The sequence below is a fragment of the Eimeria acervulina genome, genomic scaffold (assembly GCF_000499425.1).
Source record: "Eimeria acervulina Houghton genomic scaffold, Eah_scaff97, whole genome shotgun sequence".
NCBI lineage: Eukaryota > Apicomplexa > Conoidasida > Eucoccidiorida > Eimeriidae > Eimeria > Eimeria acervulina.
In genome coordinates, this window is record NW_013549497.1 from 44,159 (window position 1) to 65,981 (window position 21,823).

General features: G+C 50.9%; 1 protein-coding gene across 1 annotated transcript in view; it reads right to left on the reverse strand.

Annotated features, from left to right (window-relative positions):
* The window catches only part of EAH_00015880 (AGAP005082-PA, related, related), a gene marked incomplete at both ends in the record, with an annotated part of 19,117 nt that extends 3,258 nt beyond the window's left edge, over positions 1-15,859 (reverse strand). The window contains 14 exons of the mRNA XM_013394037.1: positions 56-2,323; positions 2,427-2,830; positions 3,135-4,161; positions 4,467-4,556; positions 4,668-5,043; positions 5,926-6,422; positions 6,530-6,908; positions 7,101-7,789; positions 8,025-9,496; positions 9,591-11,298; positions 11,610-11,847; positions 11,990-13,999; positions 14,096-15,369; positions 15,659-15,859. Coding sequence (XP_013249491.1) covers positions 56-2,323; positions 2,427-2,830; positions 3,135-4,161; positions 4,467-4,556; positions 4,668-5,043; positions 5,926-6,422; positions 6,530-6,908; positions 7,101-7,789; positions 8,025-9,496; positions 9,591-11,298; positions 11,610-11,847; positions 11,990-13,999; positions 14,096-15,369; positions 15,659-15,859 — 12,633 coding nt within the window. The remainder of the gene's footprint in view (positions 1-55; positions 2,324-2,426; positions 2,831-3,134; positions 4,162-4,466; positions 4,557-4,667; positions 5,044-5,925; positions 6,423-6,529; positions 6,909-7,100; positions 7,790-8,024; positions 9,497-9,590; positions 11,299-11,609; positions 11,848-11,989; positions 14,000-14,095; positions 15,370-15,658) is intronic.
* Between the last annotated feature and the right edge of the window lie 5,964 nt (positions 15,860-21,823).

A 21,823-nucleotide genomic window follows, 5' to 3' on the forward strand; every position in this document is an offset into this window, starting at 1 on the left:
CGTTTGTCAGACTTCGGCGATTCAGGAGGAGAGCTGTCATCCGGTGTCGCCGTACGGCTTCCCTCGAGTCTGTCCCATGAGACTCACTAGATCCTGTTGGCGCACGTGGCTCTGAATGAGCTACTGTATCTTCAGCAAGCAGGGAGGACCCGGAGGAGCTCTCCCCCCCGCAAGCAAGGGCGCTAATCCGTAGCTTGCGTCCCAACATCTCCCTCTTCTGAAACCTAAGCATTTTACGCTGAGGCGGCCGATCTTTGGGAAGAGTTGCTAGGCTGAACGGGACACCTAGTGCAGTTTCATCTTCTTCCCCTATCTTCGGTTCTCGAGCCGTCACCAAAAGCTGTCGCTCACCACTGGGAACAGTCAGCTTCCTACTTTCAGAAACTGACGTGCATGCATCAGCAAGTGAATAGGGATGAGTTAGGGTGCATGCGTTGGTCTCTCTCTCTAGTGGGTTTTGCACCTTCTTTCGGCGGATCTTGAGAAGGTCATGCTGCAAACTCTTCCAAACTTTGCGTGCTCCGAGAGCGTTCTTCATTGAGGCAGAAGGCTCATCGAGTGTGACAGTCACTCGCCTCCTGCTGCCGCGAACGTCCGTAACAAAATAAATTTTTTCTTTTGAATTTGGCAAAGTTAGAGGTCGGTGGACTCGAACTCGGGCAATGTCGCATGTCTTCACCACCTTCTGGTTCTGATCCCAGAACGAAAACCGCAGGGACTTTCTTTCACGCTGGGGATCCGTCCATGCGTAATCGACTTGGTTGCCCCTGTCTAGGACCTCCCAAACGTGTTTAGTTCGAATGCCACTCTGCGCAAAAGCAATTATGTGGTTAGTGTTGTTAACCAAAAGGTACTCAGAGGCTAAAGGTTCACTGAACACCACAGCATATGCAGCGTTCTCCAGAGACCGAATGCCAATATGAATGTTGTGGTGTTCCCACGACAGGGCCCTGCCGCCCTTTGCAAATAGACCTCGAGGTAAGTGCCGATGGGTAGACCCCCCACAGCCAAGCAAAGAGTCTCCTGGTGTTTTCAAACGAATTTGAAATGAGGCGCTGCGGGAAACCGACAGCTGGGAAGACCACACAACCCTTTCTATAGTCTGGGCCTTTGGAATTCCATCAGGATGCGAATTCTCTGGACGCATGGTAGCAGCTGCATCTGTTTTTGCAAGGTTTTCAATGAATGCAGGGTCCGTTTTGGTGATGCATATGAGGGCTTCGCCACGGGGTCCTAAAGCCTGCGGATGGAATGCGCATTGACACCCTGGAGCGAGACGAAGAGGGGGAGCATTGCCATTTGTCTCCCTTACCCACATGTCACTTGCAAGGCAATTCTTGAGTATGAAGCGGCTGTGGACGCTGATTATTCTGGAGCGGGAGAAGGGCGGGGGAGCCAAGGCCACGGTTACTCCAAAGTGACGCGATTTTCTCGAACTCTCCCTGTAGGGAGCCTCCCCTAAAGTCTGCATGTGGACAGAAACGGTCGTAGGACGGCCGACAATGTCAGCGCGAAATGGGGGACTCAACTTTGCGCTTGTCCCCCTCCTTGAACGCGCAGCCTTGATATCTTCAGCCAGAGCTGGGCTCGTGGGGTCTTTTTGCGCAAGAAGGTGAGCTGCCTCGTCATCAGGAGCAATTCCAAGAGCGAGATATGCTTTGCCTTGCGAAGGCACCCCCAGGAGTCTCCAGTCGAAGGAAGGCAAATACTGAATTGGGCGGCGGCAGTATGACACAACCAGAGCTTCAGGCTGCCGGTTAACCAACCAGAAGGGTGCAAATATCCGAATCATTCTCACGCATGTGCACCACATGTGCCTCTTGATATTCGTTAGGCCCGCATAGTCGCATGCAGATGAATTACTATCACATGATCCGACACTCGAGGAACTGGCACTTTGCTGAACCCATCCCAGGACTTCAGCCTGTACAGAAAACTCTGCCGGCTGATGCCTGGAAACGTGCCGGTACACTGCTGAGTGTTGTTGTATTCTGTTTCCAGAGCTATCAAGGATACGAGACCGGACGAAGCATACTGCAAGGTCCACCGCACTCGCAGGAGCCGGCGAATGGCAATCGAACAACAAAGGCTTGGACTCATAAATATGCCGGTATTCCGACCCACAAGCGGTGGTCTCCAACTCGAACGCAATCCCGCTAGCAGCCCTTTGGATATTGACGTCACCCCCCGCGGGGATGCCTGCATAAGGGAGCAACCGTTCCTGGTGGTCCAGAGCTGCACCTCCTGCAGGATGCCGCTGTACCGTTGCCGAGTTATTGGGGATAACTGACACCCGAAGAGGTTCAAAGAGCCGATTTCCAAGCTGTTCACCATACACATGCAAACTTCCAAGCCCACACTCAGCAGCGAACTTAGTCCATTATCACAGCAGCAGCATCTTTATAAAGTAGAGTTACAGAACTTACACATATGGGTGCGTTGAGCCCCACTTCAAAGAAAAGCGGGTCTGATTCAGACACCAAGTCTCGCGACTGGCCATAAACTGTAACGGCAATTGCAGTAGAGACTACCGAGCTCGGTTCAACGTTGTTGATATTAACATGCGTTGATTGTTCCAAGGTGTTGTCGATGATATCACCAGTCGCATCTGCGTCAGCAGTGCGTGAAGTTGATCTGTGGGAAAATTCCAAAACCTGGGGCCGGCAGTCGAAGGAAAAAATACTGTGACTGGTTTCCAGCGCAATTTGTTGAAGGGTGCCGTGCTCCAGAAGAGGCTTTGCTCCGAGAGAGCGAGCAAGTGAATAAAAGTCAAAGTAGCCCTGAAGTTTTGGAAGAACAGTACACAAGTCAGCGGACAGGGAATCAAAAGCTGCAAAGAGAACAAATTCTGCGCTTGCTATTGAACGTACTCACTGAATGCCACTTTATCCCAGCTATCGTAAAAATCATTTGTGTAGCTTAAAAGCACTGTGGAGCATGCAGTGCATGGCGCCTTTGAGAGTGTGTTTTTGTTATGGGTTAAAAAGTAAGTAAACAAATGTTTTTTGCGATTGGTTCCTTCGCTACATTATGTTGCGAAACTGTATCAGCTGGATGTCTACCTGGCTGAAAACTGCCTGGCCTGTTGTTCGTTCCTTTGTGACACAAACTCTTGGAGGTGAGCAAACAATCACCGTGGTACAGCGAGGTTCCGTCATTTACCTTGGCTCCCATTCCCTTGGCATCGTAATCAGGAGGGTTGGATTGCTTGTTCGAAAGGAAAGAAATGAGGTAGCTCCTAGAATCCGTCGTCAGCCTTTGCCAGCTACTCTTTGGGTGAAGATTACTGCCGTCGCCGTTGGTCCTCCTATAATCCGAGTCATTTTCTTCTAGTCCGAGCGCCGCAATGATGCAGGACGAGGGGATAATATACAAGGGTTCAACGGCCATGTCACCTTTCCACTTTTCTACTGCACACTTGTATAAATTTGGAAAGGCATCTACGACTTCCGACGAGGCCGCCCGTAGGCCACGAGCCCCAGAAACCTTCCCATGTATCTTAATGCTGGTTAAGGGGACAGTCATCACAGCTGCTCCACGGTTCTTTTGGTCTGTCAGGTTCTTTTGCCTCCAGAAGAATGGAGAATTGGAGGTTTGTGGAATGGCGTCGGTAGATTTTGCGGCTGGCTTACCCTCGGTTTTGGGGCTAGAGGCAAGTGGGTCCGGCTTCGCTGAGGACTCTCGGGGTTCCGAAAAGGAACCCTCGCAGGTTCTGTCTAAGCCCAAGTATCCCAGTCTGTGTGCCGCAACGGCTCTAGGAAGGATCCAAGATAAAGGAACGTGTGCGACGCCCCCATGTTCTTGAATGCTCAATGGGCAGCAAGACGAGACGGTTGCGTCTTCGTCTGCAGATCTTCCATCCCTTGAGGGCGTCTGGCTGGAGATACCTTCGCTGCTGTCATCAGGATGTGCGTGTGATGCGGTGGTTTGGAGGTCTCCGTGGACCAATGGCTCTGCTGCGGACGATTCCGCGCTGACGGGGGAGCGCGGGAAATTTCCTTCATCTGCGTTTTCCTTCGGGCTCACATGTCTTCTTAAGGACGTTAAACGGCCTTTTGGTTCCTCGACGTTCTGCCGGTCGTCGGCGGAATAACTCGAGGATGCAGTTGAAGAGCCTTCGGCAGGCGTGTCACGAACAGCTATGGCAGGATGGGGAAAGACCTGAACCGCAGCTCGCAACCTTCTGACCTTAGGGCAGGTCTTTGCTCAAGCTAGGAATATAATTGACCCTAGCAAAAGGGGGTTGAGGCCATAACCCAACGTACCATGACTGGAGTAGATAAATTATTTCGGATGGAGACCATGGACGACAAGTACGTATTAAAGGTTCGCGTACTGGGGATAAACACCGTTCTCACAAGGATGCGTGCTGAGGTATGAAGCAACTCGCGCCGCTGTTTTTTTCTCGCATCCCGTAGCAGTGGGATATTCATAAGCCCGGGCAGCTTAATTGGAAGCTCTCTTACGGACACTTGGGTCCCATCGAGGCTCAAGTCATCTATCTCAAATTCGGACCCCGCAATTTGCAGGCGGACCACCACCTTCCTGGTCTGCCCCTGCGTGCGCCGATAGGACAACAAACAGACAAGTCATAGGTTTGAAAAGCCTGCAGCGGCGGAGCAGCAACACTACTATTAGCGGCGCTGAATAGGCGGAATGGACCTCACGTGGTCGTCTAAAGGTATTTGTAAGCTTTCGCCATGATACACCGGCCTCCACCCTCCAGTCATATTTTCTGTGGCTGCCTGTGTTCCGGGTGAAGTGTTGAACTGGTTGTCACAGGCGGCTGTATTGTCTAAGCTTCCGTCCAAGGAATTGCTGTAGTTGTGCTCATCTTCTCCAGCGCCTTGTGAAGTAGTTGATGAAGAATCCCTTGCTGCCACGGGAATCGTTGCAAAAGCTCTTCTGCGCATGATGCCAAAACCATCTGTCACGAGGTGGTGATCCAGCATTAGCGAGTTGCTTTCCTCTCCCTGTGCCTCTGGGGTTCGCCTTTCTGGATTCGGGATGTGGACAAGTAATAGCAGGCCTGTCATGTTTACTCTGCGTATCAATAAACAGCAAAAAGGGTTAATCACCGTTGATACTTGCGCAGTTCAATTCATTTCAACGTACAGACGTTAGCCTTAAAGAGCTGAGATGCAAAATTTGCTTACAACAGATGCGGCGCAGAGCAAGTGGCTGGCGGTGAATGTGATGATGCCTACAACAAGGGCAAAGGCTGCTCTTCCATGGCCGCATTGTTTTGTGGATGATCTCGCAAACCCTGTGCAGGAGATTCGAGTGCCCCTTGAACACGGGTTATATCAGGCACGTTACTCTGCTCTACGTGGGATTGCCTCCGGACGACCGATGCGGACGCCGAATCTGCACAGCCGACGATCCTGCTGGGATAATGGCCTTCCTTCCCGTGCTCTGGGCAGGCGTCTGGGACGTCGCTCGCGGTTTCGTTTGTACGTTCTGGAAGAGCCAAGTTTCCCTGCGATGCAACGATTATGAAGTTCCTTGTAGGACAGTCGATATTCTTCGTCGTGCTTTTGGATTGTTGAACGGGGCCTGCAGGTCATGTTCGCATTGTATTTGAGCATTTAAAAGCTCCCAGTGATGAAATCAAGAAGGTGTACAACCATGCAAAATCGCCAGCCATGCCAGATATGGCAGAAGAACAAATGCTCTATGCATGTTTCAAGGTATGGCAAGCAAAAAAGGAATCCACCTGCCAGGGTACTAACGTGCATGTTGAACATTTTGGTACCTTACTTGGTGAAGTGCCGCTGCGGAGAGCAATGCGCAGATGTTGCTGCCTGCGCAGCGCAGAGTACATGAGCCGCAGCGTTGAACGAAGCTTCCATGCATTACCAAGTGGGGAATGTACGCAAACAGACACTTGGTGCTGTTGTTGGTTGGTATGGGATCGGCCCGCACTTGCTGAGTTGTTCTTGCAATGCTCGCTGAGCTGCCTCGATGAGGTTAGCAGTGTCCAGCACTGCGTCCATGAGGAAAGGCGCTGCTGTCACGTTAATCCAGGAGCAGTAGACTTCTGCGCAGACCTCTGTCCCGTATTTGCCCCAAGTCTTCGCGAGCTGCTGAAGTTTTGTACTGCGACTACTGGCATCCTTCATCCACTGGTAGACATGGGCCTGCGTCTCAAGGCCTTTTCTTGCCTCGGCAGCTGCCGAGTCCACCTCCGAAGCACGGTAGCTCAGGCTGTTTTGCATGTATTTTGTCCTCCTCTCCAGCTTGGGGTTTAAGAGAAAGGAACGTTGCTGTCCATCTCTTGCTCTGGAATCCTTCACATGTGCCCCGGACGCCCATACAGACTTTGCTCTCTTTAACACTGTAGGCCGCCCTGTGAAATGGCTTGCGCCTTTCTCTGCTGGAGGGTGAGTTGATAGCGTCTTTAGCAGAAGATCCCCTGGAGTCTACGTAGCAGCAGCAAGCAAGAGCGATCCACCTACTTTTAGAAGCAATGAGAAATGATTCCAGGGAGGCCCGCTGCCTACCTATACGCCCATAGAAGTGAACGTACATATCGAAGGTCCACGGAGCATTGGCATGGTTCCACGATAGATTCAAGGGCTATTCTTTCCTTATGCAGAGCTTCGGCAGAGAACATCATCGTAATGCCTAGCGAAACTTCCTTCTGTTCCCTCGCATCTCCCTTGGTCATGTCACTTGGAGATACTGGTAGCTTTGTAGGCTTTTTGAGTGCAGCTTGTCCGAATTGCTGCCTTCCCTGCGACGCCTGCGGCATAGGGAGAGTGGCTTCTTCTGGTGGAAGACGCTTCAGTGAAAGCCGGGCAGCTACCGACCTCTGTCGCGTTCGTTTGGCGTTCCTCATGTACGTGTAACTTTCTGGGGCCGCCTTAAGATGGGACGCTTCAAGGAAGCGAGGGAACCTGCAGAAGCTAAGACGGCCGTAAACAAAACAATACACAGCCATGTGCTCGTTTGACATCAGAGCCTGCACGCATCTCCTGAAAATAGACGAGCATTGCTCATGGCTGCAGGAGGGAAAGTGTTCAACAATGATGTTTACAGAAAATATTTACCAAACAGATGCCGTATTCTGAGGGATAAAAGATATCCAAAGCTCTTACTCGAGACCACAGCGAACTTCTAGGTCCTCCACGGTGAAATGCAGAGAGGGGCTTTCAAATTGGATGCACTCCATCTGTATTTTCAGGATAAGAACGGCGCCAAGAGAGTTTACTAACTTCCAAAACAAAGACAAGGTGTTTCCTGTATCCTCCTTGTCCTGCGTATTATCTTCAAGTGTGGCATGTGTACGCTGCCTAGACCCCACATGGCATTCAGCGTTTTTTCCTTTGCTTTCTGAGACCGGCGAGCTGCCTCTAGTGCCTTCGCCAAAGCCTTCATTGACTCCCACACCTTGTATTGCGTCCGCAATAGGGACGGAACCCTCGATAACGGAGGAAGAAAACGAAGATTCTGCGGTTTCAAAAGAAGATTGCACTTTTCCTGCAATCTCCGGTGATGACACAGCAGCAACACTGGCGTTGGCAAGCAGTGCTTCGCCATTTTTTTGAACCCGGCAAGGCGTTGTCAGACGTGGCTGTTGGCGATGGTCATCTGGTGCTCCTGCGTCACCAGATGGCTCCGCAGTGACGCAGATGCGCGGACGCTTGCTAGCTGTTGTCGTCGTGCCATTTACTTCTGATAGTTTGGCACATACGTCAGCATACTTCGTCCCAAAGTGCGTCCCTGCTGTTTCAATTTGCGGCGATGAGGCTGTCGGAGGAGCTGGCATAAAAAGCTTTTGCAGAAGCTGAAGCAGTGACACCCCAGCGACTACTACGGACGGCTCCAAGTGTACCTGCGAGTAGATGACGCACCGGGACTACTATTGCTCACGCTGAATGTCGTCGTTCCCACTTTATCGCGCTGCATGGGCCACCATAAGTGCCCAAACTGTGCAGATATGTCAACGCTACTACAGGCGATAACGGGCAGTGTCAATGTCTCTCAAAACGGCCGTATCCATATTCCGCAGACATGCGTACCACCAGAGGCTCCAGATCGACTACTACTTCTCCGTTGTTCTCGAAGTAGTTTGGTCTCCGTCTGTAAGCATTTGTTGCGTCGCAGCATCTTGGTTCTGTCAATCCTGCACCAGTAACCTTTTCTAGGCTTGTTCCATCCGGCAAGCTGCGCGACGGAGTTTGCTCCGTTCGTCCCACGGTAGAAATGCATTCCGCACACTTCGATTCTGCCGTCCTGAAGCAGGCTGTCACTCGGCAGCGACACCCATCAATGATCCCGTGCCTTTGTACAGTGATCACTGCCCGATTACCAACCCTTCCTTTGCGGCTGGGTTCCATAGTGGAGCGGAAACCCCTACTAGGTTGGCTGGAACCGCATGTTGAGCGGGGCTCTATAACGGGATCAGCAAATAGTTGCGATGCTGTTAAAGAAGCAGATCTTTCCCTCGTAGCGGTGCAAGACAGGTTACGTGCAATTCGGTGGCCATCGAGAAGCGTTAAGGGAGACACGTTCGGAACTCCGAATCCTGTGGGCCTCAAGCAACCTCCAAGGGGTGGGCGACCTACGCTTTCTGGCTCAGGTAGCCCCAATGCCCTCTGCAGTAGTTCAACCAAATGAGTCAGAGCTTTGTCAGGGCCGCCTGTGCCTTGCAATAGTTCCGCCCGTAGTTGATTTATGTTTCCCAAGAGCCTCACGGTTTTTTGCACTCTGGTAGGTCTCACTACCTCTTGGGAGCATCCAGGCTCTGCTTGACAAGAAGCTGTCAACCCAGCATGTACGAGTGAGTGGCACTCCGAATAAAAGGAAGTGGCAAAAGAAAAGGAAAGGACGTAAAGAGGAGGTGCTGTAGCTAGAATTGCCTCCAATAAATCGTGGGTCCCTTCTCTTGACGGTGTGTCCGTCTCTGCTCCCTTGTTTCGCCCGCCTTGCCTGAAGGAAGCGGGGAAGCCATCAACGCTGTCCAGCCCGCACAATGCCATGGAACTGGAGTCTTGGTGCAGCGCTAAACCAGTGCTGTGGGACTGAAGTCTTCGAGATACTGGAGGCGCCTCCAAAAGACTTCTTCGACGCGTTGGATGCCGCGTAATTAGGCTTGGAATTTGCTCCGCCCACATCATTTGGGCTTCACTAAAAAATGTTGGGGATAGGGGACAGCTGGAATACGGCGAAGGCGTGCTGGTAGGCAAAACCACATCGCAGTGATCGATAAGCATGCTAACCCGGACTCTCCATGGAAGTTTGCCACCATTTTGCATAAAAAGGACAACGTCCAGACTATCACTATTCCACTTGCTACGCGCGTCTTTCTCGTTTTTATTTGCAAGCCCTGCAGTAGGCTCGTCCTTTTCAAAAGACACGCAACCGAGGTTACGCCGCTGAAATGGAGGCGGATTAACGGGAAATTTGGCCGCCGCATTCGGTGCAGCCGCAGACCGTGGAGTAGCTGCTGCATAGCTTTTACTAGCCTCGCAGACAACTCCCTCTGCAAGACCTGCATCAGAGGCAACACCTCGCCAAGGTGCCTACCATGTATTTCTGTAGCAGGGGCAATGTAAATTAGTAGCTTCACTAGCTGTTCGACCCACCGATAAGTTCTGAAAGAACCCCCCAGTCAAGCGTTACCCTGAGAGGGGTGCATCGGAGATCCAAGGAATATATAAGCGCTTTAAGGCACAACGAGGCTTCAACGGAAACAGCTGGCGCTTTCGTTGCTAGTGCCTGCCAGGCTTTCTTCGATACTATCGCTGCGTGCAAGCAAGCAGGTATGAAAAAGTATCGGCCTCCCACCAGGTCCTCGACCAGCACCTCCTCCTCTGCAGCGCTCTTGATGTGCGAGTAGAGACTACGGGGGGAAACGCTCAAATTGGCCTGTCCAGCAGCGTTCGCAGCAGTTTCGCCACTGATGGTATCTTGCGAAGTGCTACTTTCGTCACATATCCTGCCACTAAGTAGTGGAGTGTATCTGGACTGTTGTTCTTCCACTTCCCACGGTGACTCTGGATTTTCTGTTCTGTCATCATCGCGATACCGCTCTCCTGGATACGGAGGTGGGAACATCCAGCGAGTCGTTATCCTCAACCGTTTGCTCGCAAATGCTCGTCGAAGCGCCAAGACAGTTGCAGAAGGTAGCATTACCCTTGAACAAGATTGGCCATGAGAATTTGCAGCTTCGGAAAGGGCGGTGGCAACGTCAGCAGCAGCTTGCTCAACATCGGTGGGGTTAATATTCAAGGGTGGCATAAACTGGAACAGCGGTGCGAACCAAGACTGATGAAGTGAAAACGTTGAAGGGCAAAGGCCACGCGGATCTGAATTCGTAGGCAAGTGGCCCATATGTGCTGGCCCACTTGCTACACAGCCTTCGGCAGTCGAAATGCGCCGTGAAAAACAAGTGCGTTGATAGTGTTTGTCTCCGACGACTGCATCGCTCATTCCTCTCGAATAGTCATAGCTTCCCCAGCTAGTTTCAGGAAGGACAAGCTCAGGTGGGTCAGCCGAAACGGGGCGTCCAAGGGAAACGTACACCTCATCTAAGGTTGCCATGCAAGCGGTGCATGTGCTCTGAGATGGACAACTCAGCCGGATTTGCGAGTTGCCCACAATGCACTTTACAAGTACATTGTTGCCGAGGCTCCTTGGGCGTTTCCCCGTCGAGCTAGCCACATGTTCAGCTGCGCCTCTGGCCGCAAGAACAACTGTGCCTTCTTCCTTGCAAAGTCGAAATTCGAGAGTTGACAGACCCAATCTTACGTCGAATCCAATTAGACCGTTCGCAGCACCCTGCTGAGTTGCATGTTGCGCTGCTGGAGGCGCTTCTAGAGTTTCATCCTTACGCAATACGCTTCGACTGAATTCGCTCTCCAGTTCAAGGCAATTGCCGCATTTGCAATCCACCTCCTCGAACGAAGAAGACCGCCGCAGCATTGGGTTGCAGCTGAGCTCAACGGGCTGCAGGTTTGTGCTACTGGTATTTTCGAGCGAAGATGGTTCCCTGTCAGGGAATCTCGGTCCAGCTTGCCGTATGCGGGTAGTGGAGAGCATGTGCTCGGCACGCTTACGAAGGATTGGGTGGTTTGACCCGGGAACGCCAGAGTTATGTAGACTGCGATGGAGATAAAATGCAACTCGCCTAAAGGCAGAGCTTTTCTCTATGTTGCTTAAGTAGTCCATGCTCCCTCTTCCAGAGGAATCGCTTAGGCCTCCGGCCGTCGCATCACGTACAGTTCTACGATTGGCGCGATTGCTATAAAGCCGGATTATGTCTGCTGCCCCTCTCCCCCAAAGCGCTCGATCCTGAAAATGCACAAATCCAAGCGTTAGTGACTTTGTACATGCATATCTTTGCTGTCGTCAGAGCAGTAAGTCAAAGCGTTCTTCGTCAAGTAGGTAAGAAGACGGAGAAAAAAAGATTATAAAGGTACGCCTAGACACAGTACACTCGTTCGCAAGGGTGTTCAGGCCTGAAGAGTTTACAGTAATCCCCAGGACGTAGGTGGGCAAGTAAAAGACGTGGAAATCTCCAGAGGGGCTGCCATACTCTCTACTGCAGAACACTACTATATTAATACCGGGGCCAGCCTTTACTCAACGGCATTATGGCATACCTTTTTGATACTTGAAAGAGACTCAAGCAAGTGGATTTCCGTTGTGCATGAATCCCCCTGCTCCGATGACTTCAACGTGGCGGAGCTTGTGCTAGAGAAAGAATGGGTATCCAAGTTGTCATCAGCCGCCAATGGTGCATTCCACAATGGAACAACAATCTCCAGCACAGCTTGCGCTTGTGCGAGGAATCCGGTGAAAGCCACGATATCCTTGTCTGTCAACGTAATACAAACGCCACTGCGTAAAAACGGAAGGTGCACATCGCACTGTCGACAGACGAAGCAAATTAGCGTCGTTTTCAGCAGCCTGAGATGATAGTTTCAGTTGGAATACCGAACTGAGTGGTAGGTGTCCCGGCAGATGGTGGGCTTTCGGGCACCTGAAGTCTTGGTCTTGGAAGGTTATTGAGAACGCGGGTAAGTCAGTAAGACTATGAAGATTGTTGCAGACGTCAATGTTCGCAACTAATCCTATTGGCCACATAATATAGGTTTTTCCACTCTCCTCCATGGTTTCTGAGGTTTCGAGCCGGTCATTTGTTTCACATGCTTCGTAAGTCACTGGCCCGTCAACCATTTCTACCCGGTTGTCGGTGCTGTCACACATCGATTCCCTGTGGCGCCCAGCGGCAGAGCTCGTCCGGAGTTCCTCCCGCCATCTGCAGTTTGGCCCTGCATATGAAGAGCGGTTGTGAGGGTCGATTTCAGTTGTGCCTACCTCCGCTAAGGCTCCTGCAGATCGTTTTGCATTGTTTGTTTTCCCATTCAACAGAGAAGGCGAGACGATTTGGAAGGCAGACTGGCCGCACCCAACCTGCTGGCAATTTATTACTCGCTGCAAGCAGGCCCCCGTAATCATGATCGAATATCTGTCGTAGGCTTTGCTAATGCATGTGTGACCGGGTGCAAAGCGCTGTTGCTCCGGCCGTTTTAAGCGGCTATCAACCGACACTAATCCGGACTGAAAGAGGACGCCACGGCACTGCAAGTTCTCATGGCTAAAGGGAACGAGCAACTTGTGTGAAACCGGGATATCCACGCATACATCAATCGTTGGGTGGTCAACTTCCCCAATAAGCAGCTGGGACAGAAATAGTTCATTTCTGTGCAATGCGTCTTGGACTTCTCTGCTAGCTGCCTCCAGAATGCTGCTTCCTTCCACCATATGAACTGGTTGTTGTAGAGCCTCGACAAGATATGCTAGTGCAGCTGGTGTTATTGTGCAAAGGAGCGAACCATGTGTCTGAAGGTATAAGCGTATATCCGGGATACCTTCTAGAGGCACATAGGACTTGTCAATGCGTAGCCACCCTCCTGCAGGGGCCTCCTGACTAGCGCGCATCTCGCCTTCGCATTCTTTCCTCGAATATTCTAATGCACATCCGCCTTGGCGTACGCAGTTCATGCTCCAGTCTAGGATGCATGCAGTGTTAACTGGTTGAAGCGGCGATAACGGAGGCGTTCCATGAATACGCTTAGACCCACAACTCGCACATCCGTACGAAGGGAGCAGAGCATTAGTGGGAGTGTCCCTGGTCGGCCCTTTCCATGCTTCAGCTAACGTATGGTCTTCCGTCTGGGATTTTGTACACGACTGGCTGACTAGCACCCGACGATGGACTAAGTTGGGCATCAGGTTGTCAGTGATTTGGACACCCTCAAACGCAGCAACCATTTGCATGCGCAGGTCATAGTACATTGCACTGTGGGTATATAGCTCATCAAATTTTACACGTATGCATGCAGGGGCTTCGTACGCAGCGGCTAGTGTCACCTCTAGAGCATAAAAATGCACGACGAACTGGACGCTCTTGGAAAACCGACAAGGCTGCATTTGTTCTATGCATTTAATCATCTGTAGCTCGGCTTCAGAAGCCACAGACACTTCGTCTGCCATTTCCTCTATTAGCCCTTGCACTGGGTCAGTCTCTGCCTCATTACTAGAAGAAGCAATGATGCGTTCTGCAGCATCAGCATCACTGCAGTATGCCCCGCCTAGTGACTGTCCTCCTTCCAACGTTCGATAGAAAATTGTTTTGTCACCACCTACTGTGAATTGTTGCTGGGAGCGGGTGGCGACACGAGGAGTCTGAGCGAGGCAGACTTTCTGCTTTAGGTCTTGAAGCGCCAACTGCCGCAAGGGAAGAATTACTGTTGGCCAATACTTTGCCTCGAATTCTTGAATAAGCTTTTCATCAGCAGCTCCTTCCGCCTCCCAGTCCCTTTCTTCCACACCGCTCGCAGGGGTAAATGCTGCTCTACTTTGCCCTGCCCTTATTTGCACGTTAAGCGCCTTTCCGCTATTTGTGGCACTCAAAGCGTAGCGCACGAGATGGCGGCGCCAGGCATACCGGTAATTCGCCATTTCATCTTCTGTTGGTGTGAGGTCTCTGAAGAAGCGTTTCAGCATAGACACGCATGAATGGGGCCCTGAAGACACCGAGGAACACTCGCAAATGAGCACAGTTGGAATGCCCCTGACTTACAGGCATTCCGCATAGACGCCTGAGACGACCTCTTGGTATAAGATGACAGCATAGTGTACCCAACGGAAAAGGCAGGCTACCTGAAACGTTGTAAGCTGCAAAAGGCTATTCCGAGAGACGACAATGATGGTGAGTGCTGGCAGTGGCTCCTCCTCAAGTTCGGCCGTTGCCCCTGCCTTCGCTGTGGAAGTCCCACTATTGCCGTCATCGCCTGCTAACCTCAAGTGCGAAGCCGTTGGAAAAGGACGAAAGAAGGTTTTTTCACACCCTGGAGAGGGAGCTGTAGGTCGCTGTACGCATCTCACTCTGAGTTCCACCTCTCCTGGCTTTAGAATGTACATATGATGGGGAGCTGTACGATTGGCAATTTGCCACATCACCTCTGGGCAGTACAAGTCGCTAAATCGAATAAATTCAGGTGACTTGTCCTGCTGATGATTATTAGGCGAGCCTGCTTCAGTAGCTTGGGGTGCCCCCAATGGAGCAGGAGGACTAGAGTTTGCATCACCGTTTTTTATGCTACCTACTTCCTGTGGCCGTTTTTCATCTGATGTGGATGCGGAATCGCCAGATTTGGCAGCGCTCCGCATTTTTCTACCCAACACAGTTTGCCTGAGTCTGCTTACTGGCACGACAGACGCAGTGCCTTGGCCCTCGCCTTGCCCTGGTTTTCTAATAACGGACCAAGCTGTAACCTCTTTTGCATTAGAAGAGTGGTCATCCAGAACAAGGTACCTCTGCAGGTCTTCAGTTATCCCTGCTCTGTACAAGGCTGGGAAAGGAATCCACGAGGCTTGCTCGTGGCCATTATTGATGGGGTCTAGATATATGCAAGCGCCTTCCATTACCGTCTTCAAGTGGAATGACTCTGGAATCTTATTCTCAGGGGACTCGTTGTTTCCCTGGCGACCCCCAAAAGATTTTAGCCAGTCAAACCAACTCTGACAAGAATTAGTATTTGAGGCTGGAGGATGACCGGCGCTGCTGTTGGACGTTGCGAGGATTGCTGCGGAAGACTGGCCCTCTGCTTCCCAGTTGGAATCACACCGAACGTTATACAGGCGCGTTGCTCGTAAACCAAAAGCAAAGTGCTGCCCTGGTGCTGTTTCCGTGTCTTCCAATCTCACTTCCAACCTGCTAACTGACAACTGGATTCGTTGAATAATGGCATACACTGCTCTTTGCAGTACAGAGGGAAGACCTGATTCTTCCCGAGCATACGTCAAACATTCGTCCGTCAAGAGAGTGAGGTTTCGTTGCTGGTCCCGCAGGGCCTGCTCTCTCTCAACATTCCATGCAGATGGAGGCTGGGTTGTACCAACTACAAGTACATCTTCAGCGTGCAAGATTATGGGCCCCGTTAGCAGACGAAGTAAATTAAGCTGTACGAGACGTAGCACACACATTCACTCGTTACCACAGGCGTGAACAACTTGACACAGGGCATCGGTGTGCGACTCGCAGCAGTGCCTTCAAGTGCATGGGTTCCGCTAGGTAGCGTCAACGCAAAATGTGAAGTATGCAGTGGGTTAACAGCACGCTTCAGGAACTCTTATAACGTACTTTCACCTCGAGCTTCGCTATATGCCCATATGTTACGTCCACCGGTATGGAAAGCGCTGCCAAAGCATCTGCTTTCAGCTTCAGGTTTCGCAAGACCAGGCTACCCCCCAAAATAGATGCGTATAGCTGGTGAGGCTCAAGGTCCTCAAACACCGCAGAAAGGGCCGTGTTGAAGTACGGCAGCAAGAATGACTCGAGCATTTTCACTGCACACGGGGGGAAATCCAGTGACCGATCAACTACATCTCACAAACAACTAGCTACACAAGTTGGAATCAGGAGGCAACGCCGTGAAACCTAAGCAAGTAGCTTAGGGTACTGCGTTAAGGACTGCCATTCGGGTCCTTCCGCAGCATGGCGTCCTCTCTGCGTTTTGAATCGTTCCGCGATGCAACTCGTACTGTACCGCGCGGCCATTCATATCGTAGTATTGGAAGAGGAGTCCTTTAAATGTGGGAGCTCCCACTAAAGTTCGGAGATGCAAGGCCATAGGCGCCACTATTCAGGAGTACAGGAATAATGGCCGGTGGAACTGTTACTGCGACAGCTAGATATGAATCGTAAGTCTTAACATCCTCTAAAATGTTAACAAAACCCGCATGTGCACAGCTGCAATGCCCTACCCCACCAATTATTTAAAGTGAGCGGGAAGCTGGCAAATAGGGAACAGCGTTCTCAACAGCTGTTAAGAAGCCCATTCGGGTTTAATCGTTCTGTTGTGAGTCTGCGCTTACGTTTTTGAAGAAGACACACCTCGTGGTTTGAGGTAGCCTCATATATCAGTTGGTTCATTCCTGTGAACGCGTAGATCTTGTGGCGTGCCACAAGGACTTTGGCTGCATGCATGCACCTACTGCACGACCCACTCATTGTAGGACTGTTTTGGTGACGATACCCCACTTTTTGTGTATTTCATAGGCGCTAAGTTGCAAATTTTCTTTTTAAATTACATCAGTGCAACCCTTAGGCAGAAGCTGTTGCAGCCAGGTACATGCAAGGCTCCTGCAGCGGGCAGCACTTCGTGCGCTGCCGACGATGCGGTTAGATACCTGGCATTAAAGCAGTGCGTCTACAGTTAGTCATCGTTTTCACTAGTCACAAGTTGAAAGTTATAATTAAGTCTTTGCGTTAAAACAAGCTTCCACCTCTGGTGCAGAGGGATGCTTGCCTGTGTGGGTCAGGTAACGATGCAAATGCGTGCTCTGTTGGATAGGACGCACAACGATCCGATTTTCCCTGTTCCTAGTCGTTTCACGAAGAGGCAGGCGCACACATACTCAAAGTTGCTAACATCAACGAGCCCTGCTGTCCCTGGCAATAGTTAACTTGTAATACTCAGCAGGAGGCAAACGCAATATTGCGCTGATGGCCGGTTGCATGCCGGTCTTGTCGACAAATAGATTTTGTGGGAAATTTGGGTGCCTCATCACGCCAACAATTACAACTGCCTGAGCATACCGTAAGGTTGTCATCCAGATGAGAACCAAAAGTAGGGTAGTGAGACATCTGTGCATGGGTTGGCCGGGTCAATATGGGCGTTCGAGCTATATTTGATTACGTATCTAACAAGTGGAAGCTGGCTTACACAAATCCACGATTGCAGAAGAGAGGATTCCAAAGGCTCCTCAGTGCCATTCTTTTTCTACCAAGCGTGCAGCATACGTTTTGTTTTTTCCATGCTAGGGAGCGAATTACCTAATTTCGCCCCCCGCGCCTTTCCAGAGTCCAGCTGGATTCTCGTGCCTGTTGACAAACGTCCTACGAAGGGCACAGGCTGTATGCGTTTCAATGTTTTCTTGTCGAACCACGAGATGCACATACTTTGCACTGAGAGTACTACAGCTGAAACTTTTTTGAAGTTTCGTACGGAGCACAGGCCTATCGCCATGTGCCAATGCTGCGGAATAACCGCTCTAGCTGGAAAACACGTGGCTGAGGAGAGGCGCCGCATTTTCCCACAAGCCGCAGGATCATTTGTCGCTATGATCCGGAGATGTGTCGAAAAAAGGAGAGGCCAGTAACTTGGGGGGAAATATTAATCTACGACTTTTGAGTAGCTAATAGTGGTCTTTGGCAAAGGCTAGGGACTCTCGTCACACTTGGTAATGCAACATGAGAGATATGGCCAGGTTCGTGCTGCAGAACCCATGCTGCCGCGGAGTTGCCTGACGAAAGCCATTATTCAGTCCTGAAGTTGTACTCAATCAGGAAGAAAGTCTTTCAGATGCAGCCTTTATTCCTTTGCCAAAATGTCGGCATTTTGGGGGGTCGAAGAATAATGGTTGATCTGCTGTTCGCTGATGGTGATCCGACAACGCGTAGCAAGCAGGGCAGCCTCGTTGCCCACACAGCACTGACTGCTGTGGCGACCGTCCATATATGATGGGTGCATGAGTGCAGAAGAGTGGGGGAATATCTATGCTCTTTCGATGGGGTATTTTTGTTTTAAAAACGCACCCGAAGGGCTACCGTTGCTAACGGCTGCAACATAGGGGGCGGCACAGCAATTGTGACGATGTCTACGCAGCGCCATACCCCTTTAGCCGGAATGACAAACGCAGTAGGAATAACCTGCGATATTAATGTTTCCACATCCTCGCGAAGTGTAAAGCTGCGACAGAATTTAAATAGACATACAAGGGTATCTATCAGTGGAACATATAAATAATTAACGGTCGTTATTGAGCAGCGCTCCAAGCCCTCGTGCAGTCCGCATTCCCGTATCAATGGTTCACCACGGGGCTTTCCAGTGACTGGCAATCAGTAACCGGTTAGGCAACGGGAAGGGGGAGAGGGGGTGAACGAATGAAATTGACCGGCATCATTAAGAACCTACGCATCGAAGGCGGAAATACGTCACTTCTACTGCTATTCCTAGAAGTAAAACAAAAGCTTTGAAGATGGCCCGCACACAGACCCCATTACTGCTGGTTCTGTCAATGTCGCATCTGCACATGAAAAGATAAGCAGTAAGAATACACGACAGGACGCAACTCCATTCAGAGTGCCGGGACAACCTGCGGGCACCGTTTTTGCTTCTCCGGAAACAGAGTTCGTCACATGGTCCGATCTTCCAAAGCCATGAGGAGAACCAGGGGAGACGCAGAAGCAAGCCTTTGACGATCGTCATCACGGAAACCAAGAGTGTGGCCCGACGAAGCCCTGGTTCCCACACATGAACAACGAAGCAGTTGGCGGTGCGGTGGTGGACTTGAAGGAGGTAGGGCTAAGCCTGCAAAATCTCGCTTGAGTGAACTCTGTGCTCATCAAAGTTTGTGTTAGGGCTCACAAGCTGTTAGTGCCACTCGGCACCGGTCGCGAAGCCGACCTGACATCTGCAGCTACAAAGCGGAGGGCAAACTACCTGCAGATTTCATGGCACAACAACTGCGGGTATGCTTCAGAGATTGCCTAGAAGGCGCAACCATGCATGGTAACCTATTAGCAACCGCGCCATACCTTAATGATATGGCATTTGTACGTTGGAAAAGTTGAGGTTCACATAATTGTACTCACGCTGTGGGTGGCCCAGTAAAGATAGCCCAAGCGACCTCCCTCCGTTCGCCTTTTAGTGCAATGAATGAGGTTTGTTTCATTTTCTATCTCTACGCAGAGATAAGAACATCCGAAAAAGATCTACACACTTCGGCAGCCACTGACTCCGCTGCTCGGGAGCAGGAGCTCTCAGAGTTTACGCGATGTCGCGCGGTAGTGGAGTACCTTCTTCAGTAGAAATCTATCAAGGCCAAAGTTGTGCTGACGAATACGGAGAAGATGCGCAAGCTTCTTATTTGATAACGACCGAGGATGAGGCTGCCAGGACCTTCATCTGCCAACTCTCGTAGTCCTCACCTTCTGCTTTTGCGCCACCTCATTTGAGAGACCGCACTAGAGGTAATGCTTTCTTAGCAGCAATACCAAATAACCGCCTGCCATTCACTGCTTGTATGGGAAGAGACCACCAACATACTGCACGTGGGGAGCAGCCCTTCTATGAACAATTGCAGATTTTCCCGGTTTAAATGGCTGCATATATGCGTTATCATCACTCCTGCTGTAGACAGCCCACTGACCATGATCACCAGCGTGGATAACAAAGAGCTTTCAACAGATCGATTGGTTAGGAGGACCGCCCAGAGTATTTTTTCTCGCTGTTCTACTACGAGCATCCCCAAAGTGACCGATTGCCCACACTTTCAGCGCTCCGCACCACGGATGGTGTTCTCCAGCTATAGCTGGCTGGGATGATTCTCATTTCTTCTATAGTGGAAGCCGCTGACTCCCCGGGCTTTCATGCGACCGTTAGGCTTGCCACGCCCCAAAGACGACTGCAGGCAGAGACGCATCTTCTTTATACTAGACAAAGAATGGGCTACGCCAGTTACGCCTTTCAGTCTCTCTCTCCACTGGGTTCTTGCGCACACTGCACGATCCTAGCAGGCCTTGAAACGTTCAATACAATAGTTCAGCGGGCGGCCAGCACGGCTTGGTCGGCCAGGCTGGCCCGGCGAGTTAAAGAAATGCGCCCGGACTCAAGTTATATTCTGAAGTGGTGGAATATTCAGTTCGGAACGCTGCGGAGCTGTCCGAGCTCTAAGCGGATACTAAGCAGGTATCTCAATTTGTTCCGTAGTGCGAGTAAAACCATCCAGAGGTTGTGATAGCACTCAGGTTATTATGGGCAAGCCCACCAGGCTGCCCTGCTTTTTTCGTTGTTCCAGTTCGCCTACGTCGACTTCACTGGAGCAATTTTTTTGTGGCAGGACCCCAATCAGCTTGTGAAAAGAATCGCTACATACAGGGGCCCAAAGCTTGTGACCCTCTTGTATTACGAACTCCCGATCTTGATGCCTAGTATCGACCAGGCCATCACCCGTATGAACAATACGCAGGCATGCCACGAAAGCAGACTCATCGGCACAACACTTGTGAAACGTATGTTGCTTGACACCAAGCAATCTTCATCGGAGTGGCGTGATTGCTTTCGTTGAAAGGCATGGGCTTGTCCTGCCTGTCTGGCCTGGACATTGAGACACAGCTATGCACAGTTATGCTATATGTATAGGTGCCATTAATAGTGACAAATTGCTAAGCGTCTCTCATGACTCCAGAAAGAGCTTGACCAAGCTAATGAGCATATCATGAAAGGACGACAAATTGGGAAAATGCTGCGCAAAAAGTTTTTCATCGGTTCCTCAGCCGGTGCGAGTTGGGCTTAGTGGAAATTCACGCTTTCCAAGACGCACAACACGGCGAAACCCCACGGGAAGCCGTCACTCCGGTGTTGATATTCGCTATCGGACAAATCAGTTGTAGCTTCACACGCAGAGCGAGGCAGCACACCACAAATACAGTGAGTCTTCTGAATCAGCTGAGGTAAGTGAAGAAATTTCCTCAAACGTCCCAAGGTCCAGCGTCGCTGCGACAAGGCCAGCCAGAAGCCGAGCAAGAAGCTCACTGCACGTGCAACGACTGTGGCCCACAGGAAGCTCCCCTGGCTGCTACGTTTATAGGGTCCGTAGCCAGACAAGAGTAGCATAACTCAACAACAGCTCGTAGCTTTCTTCCTTGCTTGTCGCATGTTTTGGGTGTACTCTGCCGGGACCCATTCGAGCTCTTGTTTGTATCCTGCTTGCTCGGGAGGCTAAGGGACACGAGGGTGTTTGCTGCTTGGTGAGCGAAACACAGGCAGAGCGAGTTGGCAGAAACCGGTGCCTCCCCCTCTGGTTGTTCGATCCACTAAGGGAAACTTCTCATTAGTCTCCACTCTACTGCAATACAGTCAGGTTTCGCTGATGGGTATTTACGATTCTTATGAGCATGGAATCTAATGAAATTTAATGAAAAAAGCTGACTGACGTAAATTTCCACGCTGGCAAGGGCTGTGGTACGGCTTTCGGAAGCAGCGCGCAGCCTCAGGCGACGAATTGGCCTACTGCAACCTTAGAGAAAATACAGAAGTACGCCTTGGTTAACTCATCCCCAAAAAGGCACAATGGTAAAATGTTCAAGGAGGTTGCATGTAAAGAGCGCAGAACCGAGAATAAGGAAGCTGCGCTTCGTATTTTGCGCAGAAGGAAAGTTCATTTCGAAATTTTCGTAAGGAACAACTTGCCATCCGGCATACCTTCGCATTCAGAAGGCTGATCAAACCCAATTCGCCTG